General features: G+C 50.4%; 2 protein-coding genes across 16 annotated transcripts in view; one reads left to right on the top strand and one right to left on the bottom strand.

Moving 5' to 3' along the window:
- The window catches only part of TTI1 (TELO2 interacting protein 1), a 40896-nt gene extending 31410 nt beyond the window's left edge, over positions 1-9486 (bottom strand). For 5 of the 8 annotated variants that reach the window (XR_014790820.1, XM_084854886.1, XM_084854887.1 and 2 more), the window contains exons 1-7: positions 9388-9486; positions 5702-8044; positions 4861-5061; positions 4306-4454; positions 3448-3588; positions 962-1166; positions 293-380 (exon numbers count right to left, since the gene is read on the bottom strand). Coding sequence is in view for 7 of the 8 variants with exons in the window: in XM_084854886.1 (XP_084711012.1) it covers positions 293-380; positions 962-1166; positions 3448-3588; positions 4306-4454; positions 4861-5061; positions 5702-8000 (3083 nt within the window). In the remaining variant the exon portion in view is untranslated. Of the gene's footprint in view, positions 1-292; positions 381-961; positions 1236-3447; positions 3589-4305; positions 4455-4860; positions 5062-5701; positions 8088-8785; positions 8873-9387 lie in introns of those variants that run through there. The other 3 variants (XM_084854889.1, XM_084854888.1, XM_084854891.1) reach the window with 3 other exon arrangements.
- A 250-nt stretch (positions 9487-9736) lies between these two features.
- RPRD1B (regulation of nuclear pre-mRNA domain containing 1B) overlaps positions 9737-18596 on the top strand; it is a 37682-nt gene continuing 28822 nt past the window's right edge. For 3 of the 8 annotated variants that reach the window (XR_014790822.1, XR_014790823.1, XM_084854893.1), the window contains exons 1-3: positions 9737-10018; positions 12994-13123; positions 15309-15442. Coding sequence is in view for 4 of the 8 variants with exons in the window: in XM_084854893.1 (XP_084711019.1) it covers positions 9874-10018; positions 12994-13123; positions 15309-15442 (409 nt within the window). In the remaining 4 variants the exon portion in view is untranslated. Of the gene's footprint in view, positions 10025-12993; positions 13124-15308; positions 15443-18596 lie in introns of all 8 variants that reach the window. The other 5 variants (XR_014790821.1, XM_084854892.1, XM_084854894.1 and 2 more) reach the window with 2 other exon arrangements.

Genomic DNA, 18596 nt, shown 5'->3' with positions numbered 1-18596 from the left:
TGTGAGGGCTTCCCCTGGGCTCCTGTAGCCCAGCAACCTGGCTCACTTGCATAACTCATGTGGAGCAACCTGCTCTGTGGGCACAATTCTGCAGTGTGCTTGAGGAACACGGTCTGAATAGAGAGGGGTGTGTGTGTGTGTGTGTAATACTGCATAGACAGCCATGCTTTGGAGTGATGGGAGGGATTAGTTAGACTTGATGGCCAACGGAATCCCATACTGCTACAAAACCCTGTTCCACGTGCACATGCAAGACCTGCAGTGTGTGCGCGCCTATGAATGTTTGCATTACCTGCAGGCAGCTTCTTGCAATTTCACTGGCTGCTTGGCGCTGAGGTAGACCCAGCAGGCATCCGCCACTTTATTCAGGTCACTCTCACCTGCAGAAATGGGAAAAGGGGAGCATCAGCTGGAGGCAACTCGCACAGCTGGTGTCCTGAGGGGCAGGGGATGAGGTTTGGTGTGTCAGAGTCCAGCTTAAACCTGAACGCAAGGAAGAGTGCATGGGATGTAGTTTGCCAAGCCAATCGAGGCCTTAGAATGGGCAAGGGGAACAGAGGCAGGGGTGGGATCATGGGCAGATGCAGTTCCTTTTTCTGACTGGTCCATGATGGGACCGGAAACATACTCTTCCTTGGAAGCAGCCAATGTCGCATCCTGCATCTGAGTGGAATCATGGGATACACAGCACCCCCTCTGCTTCACACTTCAGTGGCAAAAAACACAAGCTGAGGGGTGGGAAATGTTGGTGCAGAGCAGAAGTGCAGAACGGGCTTGGCTGAGGTTTTCAGTTCTGTGGATGTTTAACATGTCGTGGATATTTAACATGTCATGGATGGCTATTTTTAGAGTCTTCCTGTATCGCCTGCCTTTATTTATAAACTCACCTGAAGCCACCAGGATGGGATGAAAATGTTAGAACTGTAATCAGGGCAACTCCCCGCCTTCCCTGGGTACTCACCAAGGTCCAGGGTCTTGCAGAGCGACCCAAGGCCCTGAAGCACCGCGAGCTGCAGCTTGAAGGCAAGGGTGTGGCTGTAGATGGGCCCAGCGCGGGCACTGATTGGTGCCTGAGCGACAAGGGAGCTGGCCAACTTCGGCAACACATCCTTGGAGAATCGCCGCCGCAGGAAGTCACCGCTGTGGGAGCCCAAAGCGCACAGCACCTGCCAAAAGCCCCGCCACACAGGCTCTCATTGACAGAGACCATCAACGTTTGCTTGCACAAGCAGGACCTGCAACAAAATGTTGCAGAGCGGAGCATTCCTGGTTAGGTTCCAGCTAGCTATGCCCTTCACCAGGATACTCCATTCCACCACCACCACCACCACCGTTTTCCATTCTCCCCTAACCAACACAGGTTGTGACCACTGAGCATGCTCCATCCTCGCTGAGTTTTTTGTAAGGGACAGGGTTCCCCCCTTAGTTCTTTTCCCCTAAAGATTTTTCTTTTACTTCTGCAAACCTTGGGTTCCCCTGAGCATGCTGATGCTTCCCTCTTAAGCACATAAGATGAGCCCTGCTGGATCAGACCAAGGGTCCATCTAGTCCAGCATTCTGTTCACAGTGGCCAACCAGCTGTCGACCGGGAATCCACAAGTAGGGCATGAGCACAACAGCACCCTCTCACCCATGTTCCCCAGCAACTGGTGTACATAGGCTCACTGCCTCTGGTACTGGAGGTAGCATATAGCTATCAAGACTAGTAGCCATTGATAGCCTTCTCCTCTGGGAACTTGTCCAACCCCCTGTTAAAGCCATCCAAATTGGTGGCCATCACTACATCCTGTGGTAGCGAGTTCCATAGTTTAACTCTGCGCTGTGTGAAGAAGCACTTCCTTTTATCTGTCCTGAATCTCCCACCACTCAGCTTCGTGGGAGGACCGCAGGTTCTAGTATTTTGAGACGGAGAAAAATGTCTTCCTATCCACATTCTCCACACCATGCACAATTTTGTAGACCTCTATCATGTCTCCCCTGACCCTCCTTTCTTCCAAACTAAACAATCCCAGCTGTTGAAACCTTCTCTCACAGGGCAGATGCTCCAGCCCCTTGATCATTTTAGTTGCCCCTTTCAGCACTTTTTCTAGCTCTACAATATCTTTTTGTAGGTATGGTGACCAGAACTGGACACAGTATTCCAGATGTGGCCGCAGCATAGATTTGTATAATGGCAGTATGATTTTGGAAGTTTATTCTCAATTCTTTTTCTAATTATGCCTAACATGGATTTGCCTTTTTTACAGCAGCCGCACACTGGGCTGACATCTTCACTGAGCTGTCCACCACAACCCCAAGATCTCTTTCCTGGTCGGTCACTGCTAGCTCAGACCCCATGAGGCTATCCTTGAAGTTGGGATTTTTTGCCCCAACATGCATCTTATTTCCCGGTAGCCCCATTTTGGCTACATAACCATTGTAATTGTCAGGAAACCTCCCCCCCCCCCCCCCGCTCCATTGTGCCTGGATCCATCTCCAGCCAAAAGACCCACCGCTCCTGCTACCGATGGTCACTGCTGAGGCCATCCGAGGGAGAGGAAGCAGCAGCCGTTCCATGACCTGCTGAACTCTGCAGTGAAGGATCTACTGCCTGGGTTTGCTTTTTTCCTCCTCCCAATCCTCTTTCCTTTTGTGTCATTTTTTTAGATTGTAAGCCTGCGGGCAGGGATGTGCTTAAGAAATATCTTTGTAAGCCACTTTGGAAGACTTTTCGACTACAGGGCAGGATAAAAATGCTATAAATTAAACAATCAATAATTCAGCAGCTGAATTCACTACTAGCACAGGAACCTAGGAAGTTGCCTTAGGCAGAGTCAGACCTTTGGTCCATCTAGCCCAGTACTGTTAAGGGTGACTGGCACTGACTCCCTAGGAAGTGTGCATAGGACTGCAGGCTTAAGGAGAACTTCCTTCTTCATCAGAACAATAGCCTGTAAAATGAGCCTCATGTAAAATGAGTGGTAGCATAAAATAGGAGATTTTACTGTAAATTGCTCAGAGAGCCTTGCTGTGGAGCGGTCTATAAACATTTAATCAATGAAATAGAAAAAAAGCAAATAACCTTCATCTGCCTCCATTGCATACAAGCTGCAGGACCCATCTCAACTTGGCACAGAATTTGTGGTAGCTTGCTGCCACTTCTTTGAAATGCAAAGAGCCACTTACAATCCCATGTGCATCCATTCCAGCACCCTCACTGCTGTCTTAGAAGAATGCACTCCAAAGTCAGGAGGAGTCAGGCCACCTGAGACCGGGGTTTCGGCCGAGGCAGTGGGCATGAATAGGGGGCGGTCTCCGAGGCGGCAGGTCAGCCCCACGAAATGGCATCAATAACACTGCTCAGGAGGGTTGGCACCCAGGTCTCAAGTAGGACAGAGCTTTGACCAGGGAACCATGGGCTGCTCTGGGACCACGCTCCTCTTCTCGCAGGCTCCAGGGCGGGCTTACCTTGAAGGCTCTGAGTATGGCCAGGGGGTCGTCACTAGTTAGGCGGCTGACAAGAGCCGGCCACGTGCGATGAGCCAACGGGAGGAAGTGGTTTTCGTGAGGATGTAGCACTGTCACACAGAGTTCCAGGAGATCCAGGACCTGCCAGGGGAGAGGGTGGATTCAGAGGAAACACACTGGAATTAGGGGGCGGTTCTCCAACACAATCAGTGGCTCTCCAATATGGAGGTGCACAGCAGCTCTCCTGCTTTGTCCTCACCTTTAGATGGGATCAGTGCTTTGCTGCTTAACAAAAGAGAGATACGTGTGTGCACCCCCACTCTGGCCATCTTCAAGAAAGCCCTTCAAGCAGGGAGCCATACCCCTTCATCTCAGGTGCAGGGAAAGGAACTCTGGACATGCTCAAAGCAACTCACTTTCGTATTATTGGCTTACATGTTCCGGACTGACCCTTGGCATCAACGCCGTTTTCAGGGCTGGACCCACAGCTCTGGAAAGCACTGGCTCAAATTAAACTCTAAACCGGGGTGGGCAACAGGTGGCCCACAGGTCACAGGCCTCCTCCACAGTCCCCCACTGGCCCTGCTGAATTTGCTCCGGTGAAAGCGGCAGAAGAGTGGCGTTTTTGCTTCCGAACAAGGCGCCCGGGGAACAGAAAAGCCACGAGGGGAACAGGAGCTTGGGAGGACGGTGCCAGTGTCCCATGAGCAGGACGCTGAGGCAGGAGGAAGCTGCTTCCATCGATGGGCTCATAGGGGGTCCCATGAGTATCAGAGCCAGGCGAGGCACGGAGGTGCTTCTACAACCTCCTGGAATTTCTAAGGGGGCTCCGGCCAGCACAGCTGCTCTGAGGAGTACCTTCAGCCGCACACGAAGACTCTTGCTGGAGAGCAAGTGGGCGCATCTCTCCATCACATCTTTGGCAGTCTGGGCATAGGGGGGCAAGGGGCTCTCCACCTCCAGGGTCTGCTTGCTGGATTCAGGCTCTGAAGCGGGCAGCTCCTCTCCTGGGGAATAGAAAGGGGACAGAACTGGCGGGTGTAGGGACAGGCTGGCCACCACTGGGTGGCATTCAAACGCAGCACAAGGGACTTGCTGGCTGGATGCTGCACAAAGAACCAGCCTCACGGGCACACCTTTGGCCCGCATGTTTCCTCACAAAGCATTCCTTCACCCACCCAGTCAGGGGATCCACTGGGGACTTTGATGTGCTTGCATGCCCATATGTGGGGCAGCCATCCCATCCAGACGTGTTGGACTGCAACTCCCATTATTTCCAGGCAGCTATTGGCCATGCTGTGTGGGAATGATGGGAGTTGTAGTCCAACACTGGAGGCTGGGGAAAGCTGGTGTAGGGCAACGTACAGCCTTCCATCTAAATAGAGAACTGGGGGATTTCATGGTTGCACTGACCTTCCCTCTCAGCCTCCGCATCCGAAAGCTCCCCCTCCGCAATGCGCTTCTGTGTAACATACTCCAGGAAAAAGCCCTCCACCTCCTCCGACGTGGGCGCCGGGGGAGGCGTTTTCTCCCGCTGCCAGGCTGCTCCCAAGGAAGTGCTGCTTTCCTGCTCCAAATCCTTTTCTGTTTGGTGCCCCACGCAGAACCGACAAGCTGCCAAAAGAAAGAGGGAAGAGAAAATGTTGTCCCACCCAGGTCCAAAACTGAATGTACAAAACACGGATCTTAAATCAGCGATATTGGTGGAAACAGATTATATTTTGGGCAGCTGATTTTTTTTAAGTCCTGGTTTGAGAGAAGCGGGTTCCGTGCTACACAGGCTGGACATTATGAGGCATGAGGTGTACCGGGGCAAATGCTAGTCCTCCTGGCTTTCTCTACAGCTGTTACGGTTAGGAGGCAAAACTAAGCAATTTACCAGGAACTCCCACTGAATCCAATCAGCCCCTTCTTAAGCACGACACATTCAGGGCTAAATATCACCCATGAAGTACAATCCTAAGCCTGTGGACCTGGAAGTAAGGCACATTTAGTTTAATTGGGTTATTCCCAAGGAAGCACATATAAGATTGCAGCCCCACAGTGAAGATGCTGTCAGGAACATGGGGCAGATCACAGCACAGATCCAAGATCCTGGTTCAAATCCTCACTCGGCTTACAGAGTTGCTGCAAGAGTGGAATGGACCATAAGACATTGCAATCAAAGCTAAGACCTTGGGCAGGACAGAAAATTCCTCTGGCCAGAAGTTCCCCACCGTGCAGACATGTCTGCTGCACTTCTGCTCTCAGCTACCTAGCGTCATCATCAGCGTGTGCATGACCCCGAGGAATGAAGACACTCGGTCGCTGTGGCTCTGGTCAAGCCTGGCCAGAATGTCTTGCACGATGTCCTCCACCAACGGCAGCACACTGGCGTCGGAGTGTTGCAGCATGGCTTCCAGGACCTGCAAGGCGTGGGGCTCATGAGCCAGATGGCGCAGGTGCAAGGAGATCCCATTCACCAGGTAGTCAGCATTCTGGTTGATGATGTCAGGGACTGAGTCGTAAGCACAGGCACGGCAGATGTCCGCCATCGTCCCCCTCGCCGTCTGGCTGATAAGTAGCGTGCCGTCTCCTGCCTTTTCCAGAACAGGGTACAAAGCAGAGATTAGAAGCAATCGGAAGTCTTCCTTGAGTGCGTAGGCAAAGCAGCCGATCCCTTCCAGCTGGATGCAAATTTGCCAGATGTTGCTGTTCATGGAGTTGGCTGTGGGCCTTGAATCCAAGGAAGGAAGAGGCTGGCTGGGTGCTCTGGATGGGACAGCAAGAAGCCCGGCATAGTTCCTCACTGGCTCAGCAGGGGGCTCTTCTGTCTCCATGCTGGTGACCAAATGCCAGTTGGCTTGGTCCACGTATTCTTCCAACACGGAACCTACCACCCCTCTAAGATCTTCAGCGCTCAGGACAGTTTCCCGTTCGAGAAGGATGTCTGCCTCCAGACCTGTAGCCCCAACGATCAGCTCATTCATAACCAGAGCAGCCTGCTTCCGGTACAAGGCAGACTCTCCATACAGCTCCATGAAATGGTCCACCAGCAAATAGAGGTTCCCATAGTAACCAAGAGCCTGGCAAATCTGCTGAAGCAGGAAGAAAATCCGATCATCTGTGAAGAACCGGAAGGACTTGGTCTGGATGCGGCCTGGGCGCCAGGGTTCCAGCAAAGGCCCCGAAGCCTCCCCCAGCCCTCCAGAGCTGCAGTGCCTTTCCTCCACAACCTTCACATCCTTCCCCTCCAGCTCTAAGACTTGCATGAGTGCCTTAGAGAGGCGCTGGAGGTGGGACGCGGAGTTGAGAACAACGTTCACCTTGGGACCCAACAGCTTCAAGTACCCCAGGAGCAAGTTCAAGGTCGCAATCTTGCCCTGGTCATCCTGGGAGTTCATTAAGCGAGGAAGAGCCGTGGCGAGCAAGTGAAGGTCCTCCGACAGGATGTCAGTGAGCAGTCTGTCCTCAGCCATGATTCCCTGCACTGCAATACTCTTCAGGACCTCGTGACTCTGAATTTGGATCTCAGACCTCTCGTCATTAACTAGACCAACCAAGGCTTTTAAAAGCTGGCCAGCAGACTCTGCCAGAGACCGTCTGCATGTCATCATCAGGAGGTGGACCATCTCAACTAGCTCCTGCCTTGCTTTCCAGTGAGGGTGCGCAGAAACAGATGCAACCACCTTCTTGATAAGGATGGAGAGCTTGGCTGCGGTGCTCTTTGTCCAGTCCAGGCCTCTACGGACCATGAGTTCCGCTATCCTGCTCTGCCCCAAGGCTACCTTCTCCCTCTCTGGTGGGATCCATGCCAGGTGCTCATCCGCCATTACCAAACTTACGGCGCGAAAGAAGAGCTTCAGGGCCGAGACAATGACTGCGTGGCCTTGCTTCACATCCCCTGTGATGATCCGGGACAGCGTGGTAGAGATTCCAGGGAGGAAGGAGGCAAACAAATCCCCGCAGCGCCTCACTGCCTCCTCATCCAGGGGCCTGTGATGTTCCTGGCAGTCGCACTGCAGAAGGAGCGCCTGCAGGCATCTTAAGGCCATCACCTGAATTTGCTTGGCTTTCTCCTGCTCTGCTAAGGACAAGAGCAAGGACACCGCGAAGCCCAGGTGGGGAAGGGTGGAGGGCTGATACAGAGACATGATCGTGTCCCCAGAAGCCGAATGAAGCAAAGCAAAAAGCGCCTGAGCCACGGCCTGCTTTAAGTCTTCCGACAACGGGGCCAGCTGCTGGGGGCTGGAAGGAGACGCCAGACACACACAGAGCTCGGAGAAAAGCTCCAGGAGAAGGTCCGGCTTCTTCACGCAGGTGGCAGAGAGCACAAAGGTCACACACTGCACCACGCTCTGGACCACCCGCTCTCGCTTCGGTCCTGGCGTCTTGAGGGTGAACCTCAAGGGGAAGAGGACATACTCCTGAAGCTCCTGAAGAGCAGAGTCACCGACTGCCTGCAGCTGGGAGCGGAGCCGCTCCACGTTCTCCGCTGTCTGCGCTTTGGTCAGCTGGACGCAAGCAGGGCGCAAGACCCCAAAGGCCTCCTGTGGGGTGTCAAAGACTGCCATGGCCCAGTCCTGCTGCTCCCTCGTCACGCTTCTTCGGCCGTCACCTGCATGCAGAAGGGGAAAAAGGACCCATGACAGCAGTTCCATTCTGTTTTACACATTTCCCAGTGGAGGCCCTCCCAGCAGCAACTGGGCCACCCCTGCTGTGTTTTGGACACTGCTTCGTGTGCTGCTGGCACTCAGCCACTACCGCTGCAAGGCAGCCCTCGCAGCTCTTCATCAGAGTGGCATTTCTCAGGGCAACCATTGTCCGGTGGAGAGCGCATACAGACTTTCTAGCGTGCCACAAAGTTCTCATCCAAAACCTCCAAGCCCTGCACCCGCTCCTCCCAAAAGCTGCTCCAATCAGAGCTGAATGGGGAAACCTCGTCTCATGGGGAAGCGAGAGCAGTGGCTGCTTAGGGTCGCATGGGACATTTGAAGCTGGGCTATGTAAAGGAGAATCGCTGATGTGTAATCTCTAGAGTGCTGGACTTGGGCAAGGGTGATGGGTTCAAATCCCCTCTCAGCCACAAAGCTTGCTTGGTGACCTTGGGCCAGTCACTCCCTCTCAGCCTGATCTACTTCACAGGGGTGTTGCGTGGGGATAAACCAGCACAGTCCTTGTGTTACGATGGGCTGCAACTAGGAGGAGTAAGAGAGGTTGCCCTCGATCCTGCACACCTTACTGGCAGAGGCTCATAAACACCCACTCCTCAGGGTTTCCCAAAGTGGCAGCTCACAAACGCATTGTGCTCTTTGACGGATGGAGCATTATTAACCCCCAGCCGTTATGGACCTGTTACCTCAGCTGAGAATGGTGTGGGGGCTGAACATGGTGGCGTGCATGCGCATGCAAATAGGGGTGCGTCTAGTCACCCCACTGAGCTCTGGTCCCGCTCCGCTGCCAGGCGCCCCACCAGGGCTCTCGGCTGCTTCCGACGCACCAGGCGGACAGAGAGATGCCCCGGGGGGCTGGAGCTCAACGGCGGAGCCCCTCCTTTGCCTGCAGAAGGCCCCGGGTTCGGCCCCCGGCCTCTCCAGGCAGGGCGGGAAAGGCCCCCGCCGGACCCCTGGAGAGCCGCAGCCGCCGGTCGGCGCTGCCAATACGGGCCTGGACGGGCGCAAGGCAGCTCCCGTGCCCCCGTCCCAGCCGGCCCTTCGGCCGCAGCCGTGGGGGCCAGTCTTGCCGCGCTCCCGGGGAAGCGGCCGCAGCCCCGCCCGCCGGCATCCCCGGGCCCGGGCATCCCCGGCCGCCCGCCAGGGGCGCCAGCGCCGGGCAAGGCGGACCAAGCCCTGGGGCTCGCTCGGCCTGCGGCCGGCCGCCGCGCCCTCCCCCGGAGGCGCGGAATGGGGCGCCGCCGCCCCGCCGTCCCCGCGGAGAGCCCCGGACCCGGCGCCGCCTCACCCGCGCGGCCGCTCACGGGGCGCCCGGCGCAGGCCGGAAGCCGCGCCCCGCTCTTCCTGCGAGAAACCTCCCGCCGGCGAGCGAGGCGAGGGCGGAGCGAGAAAGCGCGGGGCGGGGCGGCGCGGGGCGGGGCGGGGCGGGGCGGGGCGGCGCTGAGCGCGCACGCGCGCCGCTCGCGCCTCTCCCGCCCGGAGGGGCACACGCATGCGCCCCGCCCGGCCGCGGCCTCCGCGCGCGCTATAAGCCGCCTCCCCGCGCCTCTTCCCTTTTTTGCCTCCCTCCGGCGACCCGTAGCATGTTGCCCTTTGGCCCGCACCGGCGCCGGGGTGAAAGGGCGGGCGGCCATTTTGTGGCGGTTGGTTGTCTCTGAGGCAAGGGGGGCCCGGAGAGGGCGGGCGGCGGGGCCGGTCCGGTCCAGCCAGGCCGGGCGGAGCCGAAGCGCGGAGCCGGGCGGGTCTGGGGCCCTCCGCGGCCCCCGCTTCCGCCATGTCCTCGTTCTCGGAGTCGGCGCTGGAGCGGAAGCTGTCGGAGCTGAGCAACTCCCAGCAGAGCGTCCAGACGCTGAGCCTGTGGCTCATCCACCACCGCAAGCACGCCGGGCCCATCGTCAGCGTCTGGCACCGCGAGCTCCGTAAGGGTGAGGAGGAGGAAGGGCGGCCGGCAGGCCGGGTGCGCGGGAGGGGCCCTCGCGACGTGCGGCCCTTCTCGTGCCCGCCGGGAAAGAGAGCCCGTGCCGGGATGCCAGCGCGGCTGAACAACTGCGCTACGGGAAGGAGAGCGAGGGGCGAGCCCGCCGGCCGCAGGGAGCTGCCCGCCTCCTTCAGCCCGTCGTGGCTGAGCTGCCGGCGTCGGCGCGGCTGGGCAGTGGCCCTGGGGAGCGCGCGGGGCGTTATCCGTGGGGAAGGAGCCCCTGGGTGTGCGGGGAAGAGGGGAGCGCTCTCTCCCAAGGCCCAGTGGCTCGTTTAGGGGTTCTAGTTGGCTTCTCAGCCCACAAAAGAGGGTACGTGTAGCCGGAATTGGAACGGTGGCACACCTGACCTGCTTTGCAGCGGGGCACGTCAGAGTGGAAAGAAGGCGCGTTCAAGCTGGTGTAGACGTTACTGCGTTTGAGCTTGTGTGGGACTTTGGCAGGGTGTAGTCACAAATGAAGACACTATATTTGAGTAAAAGATAAATGATGCTGAGGTAGAATTTGCGGGGGCAGCACGTTGACAGGTTACTTTACCATGTACATGAGACCACAATGTTGTATTCTGAACCAACACTGTATGTGGTCGCTAATAATGGACTAGAACACCCACTTTATCTCAAAAAATTATGCACTCTATAAGAGTGGGATGTAGAATTCCCTCTCAGGCCTCGTTGTGTGAGTATGCAAAAGTGTATGAAGGAGTGATGTTAATCTTTATCTGAGGCCCAAGGAAAAAAGGGTTTGTGTCCAGTGGTGGCTTTGCACTTCTGCTTGTGCAAGTTGAGGCACCCAATATTTGTTAGCTATCCCTGCTCATTGTCCCCCAACCTTCAGGAGCAGTTTGAGAGATTAAGTGGATTGGTGAAAATTGGGCACACCCCGCCTTGCGTGACCGGAAGTGCTTTCTGCTAAAGCAAAGCCACCATCGGGTACAACCCAAGATGTGATGTCAAAATTAGAGCACACGTGATTCGGAGGTAGTGCATTCTTTCCAAAGTAGAATATTCACACGGGACCTCAAAGTAGCACGCATAAGGAGCAGAAGCTCCCCTTTGTCTTGAGCTGCCAGTACCTTACTCTACTTTGGTCTTTGCTTTTCCTTTCTCCCCACCACCTGGTTGGTGTGTGTTCATGACAATGTGCCAGGTTTTCATCAAGTGTTTAAAGAACCCTAGAGATGGAGTCGCCCCACTAGTATGTTGGGCTTGGATGTTGCATAATTAGTAGAATGTTTGTGGCTCTGTTGTCACCTAAAAGCAAACCAAGGGAAGGTTTGGGAAGAATATAGAAAAATGTACAATGTTCAGTCTCTCTAATGTGATGCGTACATGTGCTACAGCTACATTTTAGTAGTCTGTGGGCTTTGCTTTTGGCCAGGAGAAATGGCTCATTTGCAAAGGAGATATGCACAACTGTTAAGGAGGCTTGGTAAATTTGTATTTGAATTAAAGCATTAGTATCCTATGGGCTGTGGCTTTTTAAATGAGGTTTTGCTGGAAAGCTGTTGGCCTCCAGCAAAAAATTATGCCCCCATCCTCCTTTGTATCTTGTCACCATAGCTTAGGGTGATCCCTTATTTGTTCAAGTAGAGAGCTGTGTAGCGAGTGTAATGCAGAAGGCTAGACATTTTGTGTTTAACATGTGCTGACTGTAGTGCAGAGAGGCAGCACAAGGCTCACTGCAATTAACTTTAAGCAGAGACCCAAGGAAAGAATTCCTGGGGACTGCACATTTCAGGGGCTACCATTTAGTAGCACTTGAATAATAGCCAAGCGCAAGTGCACCTGTGTCTAGAACAGCTCTCTCATCTCTTAATTTGTATGTTGCTATCATGCTCTGTGTTTTCATCTGAATGTTGATATTGTGACCTGTCAAGTGTCATTGTTGCGTGTGATGCTTGGAGGAGGTCTTGTAGAATTGCACAGTCGTTCACTATCAGCACTGCTTTGCCTGGGGCTGCCTCATTCCTTGAGATTCCTTGAGGGTGATCCCTTGCCCATTTATCTATTTATCGCTTTTACAGTTTACCTTGTAAACTGCCTTGAGGAGGCTTTGCCTCAAAAGGCGGTATAAAAATACTGTTAGTAATAATACTTGAAGGACTGCCTCTTTCTTTACATATGTACCTGGACCCTGATAACTTTATCTGAGGCTCCTGTTTATGTGCCCCCCGCCAAGCGATGTGTAGCAGGTGGCTACAAGTGAAAAGGACTCTCCAGTGATAGTACCTAGGTTATGGAATGCCATTCCCAGAAAGTTCCACCTGGCACCTACTCTGATGTCCTTTTGGCACCTTTTTATTTTCCCACACATTTAAAAACTTGTAGTTTTGATTGTAGCATTTTAACTTTGCTGATTTTTATTCTTTCTTTTGGATTTGTTCCTGAATTTATCTGATGAAGATTTAATGCTGCATTTTATCTTACTGTATTTTTATTGTATTATATCTTTTGAATTTGTTTTGTGAGCTGCTCAGAGAACTTTTTCTTATGGGGTAGTCTATAGATAATGTAAATACATAAAATAAGTAAAACTAAATACATTTCCCCTCTCTTTCTTATACCTTTCCTCTCTGAACAACTGACTTGAGGCAGGCTAGTTGAGAACTATGTGCCTTTGAAGCATGTAGCTACTGAGTTTAACTGTAAGCATCTTCATCAAGTATTGGAAGGCCCCTTCTTGCATCTGATGAAGTAGGTGCTAGCCTTTGAAAGCTTATGCCAGAATAAACCCAGCCTGTAAGGTGCCACACGAACCCTAATGCCATGGCAGCCTAATCTTGGTTCTTCCTCTGCATATACATCCAGAATGGGAATTTCATTCCATTTCACAAGGTGAGACAGAATGAAAATGATTAGAAGGTGGGTTGAGTGTGAAATGTGCCATACAGATATTTTTCTTTCTTTCTTTACTAGCAAAGTCAAGTAGGAAACTTACTTTCCTATACTTGGCAAACGATGTCATCCAGAACAGTAAAAGGAAGGGACCCGAGTTTACAAGGGAATTTGAATCTGTTCTTGTGGATGCTTTTTCACACGTTGCCAGGTAGGTATAACAACCTCTTCATTCTGCAATTTCTCTTCACAGATTTGAGGGGATTTGTTTAATATTGGGAACCTTCTAGCCTACTAGTGCTTGCTACCAGAAATGAGGTCAGCGCCAATGCCCTTTCTCACAGAAATAACTGCTCTTGGCCAATTCAGAAGAAACTTGGTGGATGTTACAGGAGAGGGATTCAGTTTGTTGAACAGCCTATCCTGGTTCAGACCAAGGGTCCATCTCTCTTGTTTTCAAAAGTGACTAGTCAGCTGCGCCTGGGAAGCTTGGAAGTGGAGCTAGCTGGAGATGATGAAGACCTTCTGTTGCTTGCCCCCACATCAGATCTTCTGTTCAGTGGTGCTTCTTTCTTGTGTAGAGCTTGAAGTACTTGTAGTTTATTATTTGTTCAAGCAAAGCTAGTGGAAACCTCCAAACTTGGGTGGTTGTTTGGTTGTCTTCTGCTCTTAAAAGTGGTGCTATGAATGAGTTTAATTCAGCTGACATGTCCAGAATCAGTTGCCTGGCAAATGGAAGAGATCATCCCAGCTCAGATCCTTCTCTTGAGAAGTCCCCTTTTAATCCACATGGCTGTGGACTAAAAGAGGAAATGAAAGCCAGTGGAGGGGGGAGATGGGAACATTCAGGTATTGCATGTTTTTCATGTGTGTGCATGTGTTTGCTTTCCCTGCATTGCAACATTCATATTGGTCTTGTTGAACTTATCAGATGCAGCTCTTGATGGGGATGTTCATCTCCATCCAGGTTAAGCGGTTGCACATGACTAGAACTTGGACGTTTATGAGTTCATAGTTTTTAAAGTAGTAAATAAAGTTTAGATTAAGTAACTGTTCCTTGTTTTTGCCCCAACATTGTGGATGTCCCACAGCTTTATGGCTTCTGGACATTTAAATCTTGCATTGATGTTTGCCGTGATTAGTGCATACATCATAAAGAAACAGTGTTGGGAAGCCATGGTTTCTTTCATTGGCAGTGGCTTCTGCCCTCTATTTTCTTTCTCCTCTTGAAGGATGTGTGAGCTAAACATCCCTCCACAGTGACTTCCATTCACATAAAACCCTTGCTCATGTCACTTCTTTCTTTTCTCTGGGGGCAAGGAGACAGTGATCAGTCATGTGAACAAGGCATCTGTGTGATTAGGTGGTGGTAGTGTGAAGCATCTGGTCTCATGTTCTTTGAGATGCATGGTGGAGGGAAGGCCATGTGGGAAGCTGGTGGTGGTGGTGGTGCGGTTGAGAGAAAGAGCGCAAGAATGCTGCTGGTATGAGGTAGACGGGACATATCGGAGTTTACCAGCTGAAACATTGGCTGTAGATCTCTAGTCTTTACACAACTGCAACAAGAATGTGAAGGTGCTTGCTTAATGCAAAGTTGCTTTGCTCTTTCTGGGATTTAACTGGACATTATATTTGATCTTCCCACGTGGTATAAATGTTCTCAGATGTCAGCAAATCTAACTTCCCTTTGATCTGTTATTTGAAGAGTTATAACTATGGCAAACACATTATCAATTGGACTATTCCCTGCAGAAATTTCAGCTTGTTTCCATCAGCCCCCCAATTGGCAGCCTTGAGCAATTGCTAGTTATTTCATGTGCCTTTGCTCTGTCTGAACACCATTTTAAGTGAGGTCAGCTTCTCAAATGCTATGGATTTATCAGATTTTTTTCAAGATTGCCTTTCTGCTTGGCACGCTCCATCTGTCATTGGGTGACTGTTCCCTCACTGTGAGGCTAGCTACAAATGAGCTGCTTCATGCCATTTCCTGGCATGCAATATGTTATCAGCTAGTTAAAGGCTGTGGTGCTATTTAGAGAAGACCTTAAGTCTAAAAACTGATTCTATCTAGAACACACAGAGGAATGAGTGAGCAGATGTGTTCTACATAACTCTGTACTTAGTGTATGCTGGAGGTTATTAAATACTCTTAGTTTGAAACAGCTTCTTTTAAACTTGGATCCCTATTGTTAACAGCTGGCATGCAGGTGAACATCTTGCTTGGGAAGCCTGGCTGTTTCAGCTTGGGCTTCCATAGCTGCTTTGCCTGTGTGTCTATCATTAAAACATATGGGAGGGGTGGAATGGGGTGGATACTCTCTAGTGCTCTTTGCCACAAGCATCTCTTTGCTCTGTGTCTCTTTTTAACTGACATATTTAAATCTCTGACCTTCCAGAGAGGCAGATGAGGGCTGCAAAAAGCCCTTGGAACGATTGCTGAACATCTGGCAAGAGAGGAGTGTGTATGGCAGCGAGTTCATACAGCAGCTGAAACTGTCTATGGAGGACTCTAATAGTCCCCAACCCAAAGGTAAAAATATGCTTGTTTTTCACAACATCTTTGACTGAGCCATCATGAAATGATAGCTTGCTACGTAACACAGTATGTTTTATTACAATACATTCAGAGCACCACTTTGCACTCAGGGTGCTCTTGTGTGGTCATAACTGACCTGGTAACAGTCTTGATGTCCATACATTTTAAGCACTTTGGTTTTTTTATCCTGTCTGTTTGGATTCTTTATAAGAAGTGGTGATGTTAAACTTGCATCCCAGTCTACCTTTGGGGAGCTCAGAGCACTATATGTCATCACAAGTGGTCTATTAGGCTATGACAAGCAGCAGCTAGGGCAGGAGTGGACAGAAAGGAGATCAGGATCTGCTGGTAGATCTCTAGGTGATTTACAGTAGGTCTGCACGGCTTTCTGACTCCCAATTGATTAATAATAGTGACAATAAAATCACTTTCCTCACCTAAATTGAGGAATTTAGGAACTTTTGAGGAACTAAATTGAGGAACTTCATTTCTTCTGAAATGAAGAAAGCTTGGGGTAACCAGTAGTGGACTTTTGTGTGAAAGGGAGCCAAATTTGTTCTCTCCATTGATTTCTGGTACTGAAAACCAGTTACTGGGCTCAGAATGCTCGAGTCGGAAGTTGTATGTCTTTTGCACCTGGCTCTCTAGTAAATCTTGGGGCTCTATTAAATACAAAAGCAGATCCATCGAACCTGAAATTTGTCCATCCTTGGGTTATGGTGAGTCATAGGAATATAGGATTTATATCAAGTCAGACTAGTTGTCCATCAGTCCAGTATTGTCTGCTTTGACTGGCAGGATCTCTCCAGAGTCTTATGCAGGGGCCTTTCATATCTCCTGCTACCTGATCCTTTTAACAGAAGATGCTTGGAATTGAACCTGGGACCTTCTGCATGGAAAGCAGGTGCTCTACCACTGACCTGTGGCCTCTCCCCTAATCCTAAGAATGCCGCTTAGCTTTATCGGTGCAATAGCAGTAAGTGCATTAGGACTATTCCGTGTTCTGAAGGTAGCCTTGCTGGTAAAGTGTTAAGAGATTTGGTCTGGGAGGGGGCTATAGATGTATCTCTTAGTGGCTCACAGTTTTTTCCTCTTGGGAGAGGCCCAAGCCTCTCTGTTTGTTCTTAAGAGACCTGCCATCGCAGTGGCAGTGATGAACAAAGCACTCTGGCTATTAATGATTATTAGTCTGTATTTGCAGAGTGCCATCGCTGTCGTGATGCTTTACGGAATAACACAAAAAAGGCATGTTCCTGCCCAGAGGAGCTTGCATTCTAAATTTCTGATTGGGGGCAGGGGGGAGTGATTAGCAAGGTGTTACGGATTTGGCCTTTGCTAAGTGTTTTCAGTCTATAGTTCTAGTATTTAGGAAGCCATTGGCTGCCAGTTAATTACTCATAGCTGATCGATACACTTCAAACAAAGTATACACCAAAAGTTGTTTTAGGTGGATTCAACGGACAAGAATTAATAAAGGAAAATCTTTTTGATCCATTTTTAAAAAAAAAATCATTAGAAATATAATTGTAGCATCACATCAAAATATATTGCACATAGAAAACACTTTTTGTTGTTAAACAGAGCATTGCTAAAGATCCTTATATCTCCTTTTTAAGGAGAGATCTCATTTTAAGTACCAGGTTACCCATTCAGTACTGAGACTAGGTTCAGACATCAGGACAATCCACAATGAGTTAAATAAACCGCGATGGCTTATTTAACCCATGGTGGGTTATCATATTGTCGGGGATTTTTTAACCCACAATGGCTTATTTGGCCAAAATAACCCACTCTGATAATCCATGGTCTGGGGTAGGGTTTATTTAACTCACCGTGGGTTATCGTGTCATCTGGCGGTTACTGTGGCTTATTTTGGTCGTCTAGGGAGCTGCGGTGCAAGAGCAGACAAACCACTGCCGCTCTGCTCCTTGCTGGCTTTAGCACTTAGGATCATGTTAAAGCGGGGGGAGTGTCAATGGGTGGAAATGAGCAGTTTACCTAATAGGAACAAGTTAAAGTGACCAGCAGTGTTGAGGGTGGGGGAATGCAGAATTTCGGTATTGCTAAAAAGTAAAAGTAACTAAGCTAGCAGTGTTGGGGGGGGAGGGGTTCATTTACAGTTTTGTACTAAAGCTCTGTAGTGCTTTACGGATATTGGGAACCAGTTCAATCAGCAAAGCAAGGGGGTGCACAATTTGCTTTTGTACTAATGCACTATAGTGCTTCGTGGGCTTGGCTGCTTTAACTTGTTCCCAATACTGGTAGTGTTTGGGGGGGATGAGCAATTTCCCTATTGGGAACAAGTTAAAGCAGCACCCGGGATTTTAGACCCTTTCAGAGTTAGCGCGCAGGGCTTTGGCGGTGCTTTGGGCGCCTCCTTACTACAGGGGGTAGGATGTGAGGGTTAGATTTTTGCTCCTTTCAGAGTTGGCGTACAAGGTTTTGTCAAGGGTTGAAAGAGCACCACTGGGCGGGAGGACTGCAGCTAGACGGGGGGTGGGAGGATGGCTCAGATGATGCACAGTAGCTTAGTAAGCTATTCAGAGTACTTTATTAGCCCACTTGTGTGGTGGGGGATCATGGATTATTTAAAAAATAAGCCATGGTGTGTAGCTTATTATGCCACCGTGGCTTAAAGTGACGCTTGAACGTGGCCTGCATCGGCTATTCAGCTGACAGGTTCACAGGCCTGTCACGTTCTAAAATCAGTTCATCTTTATAGCTTTTTTGTGTAGAAATTAATTCATAACTAATATCTACTGTCCCATAGGTTAGGGCTCACAGTCTTAATTATTTCATTGTTATTAAACATTCTAAAAATCAGAACATATATAAAAGGCTTACACATACACCTGTCAGGCTAGATAAGATCAATTTTGAAGTATACCTTTGAGAAGATAACTCCTTACTCAAAATTTACCAATTAAACCTAAGTCTATTAATTTTTGTAGGAATCTGTATATCAAACTTTTTGATGTGTATACATTACACAGTATTTTTTGCTCATTAATTGATAGGCAAAAACTTGAAGTACACTTTTGACCTGGAATAATACAGTCTCACAGCTGTTCATTCCTCAAATAACTTTTTGGCCCAAGAGATAGGGCTGTAACTCAATGTTTTCTCTTTGGATACCATCCAGGTAAAC

The sequence above is a fragment of the Heloderma suspectum genome, chromosome 4 (assembly GCF_057233095.1).
Source record: "Heloderma suspectum isolate Gila_16-S chromosome 4, 16-S_ref, whole genome shotgun sequence".
NCBI lineage: Eukaryota > Metazoa > Chordata > Lepidosauria > Squamata > Helodermatidae > Heloderma > Heloderma suspectum.
Note: the sequence above shows the minus strand (reverse complement) of the source record. Positions and strands in the feature narration are given on the sequence as shown.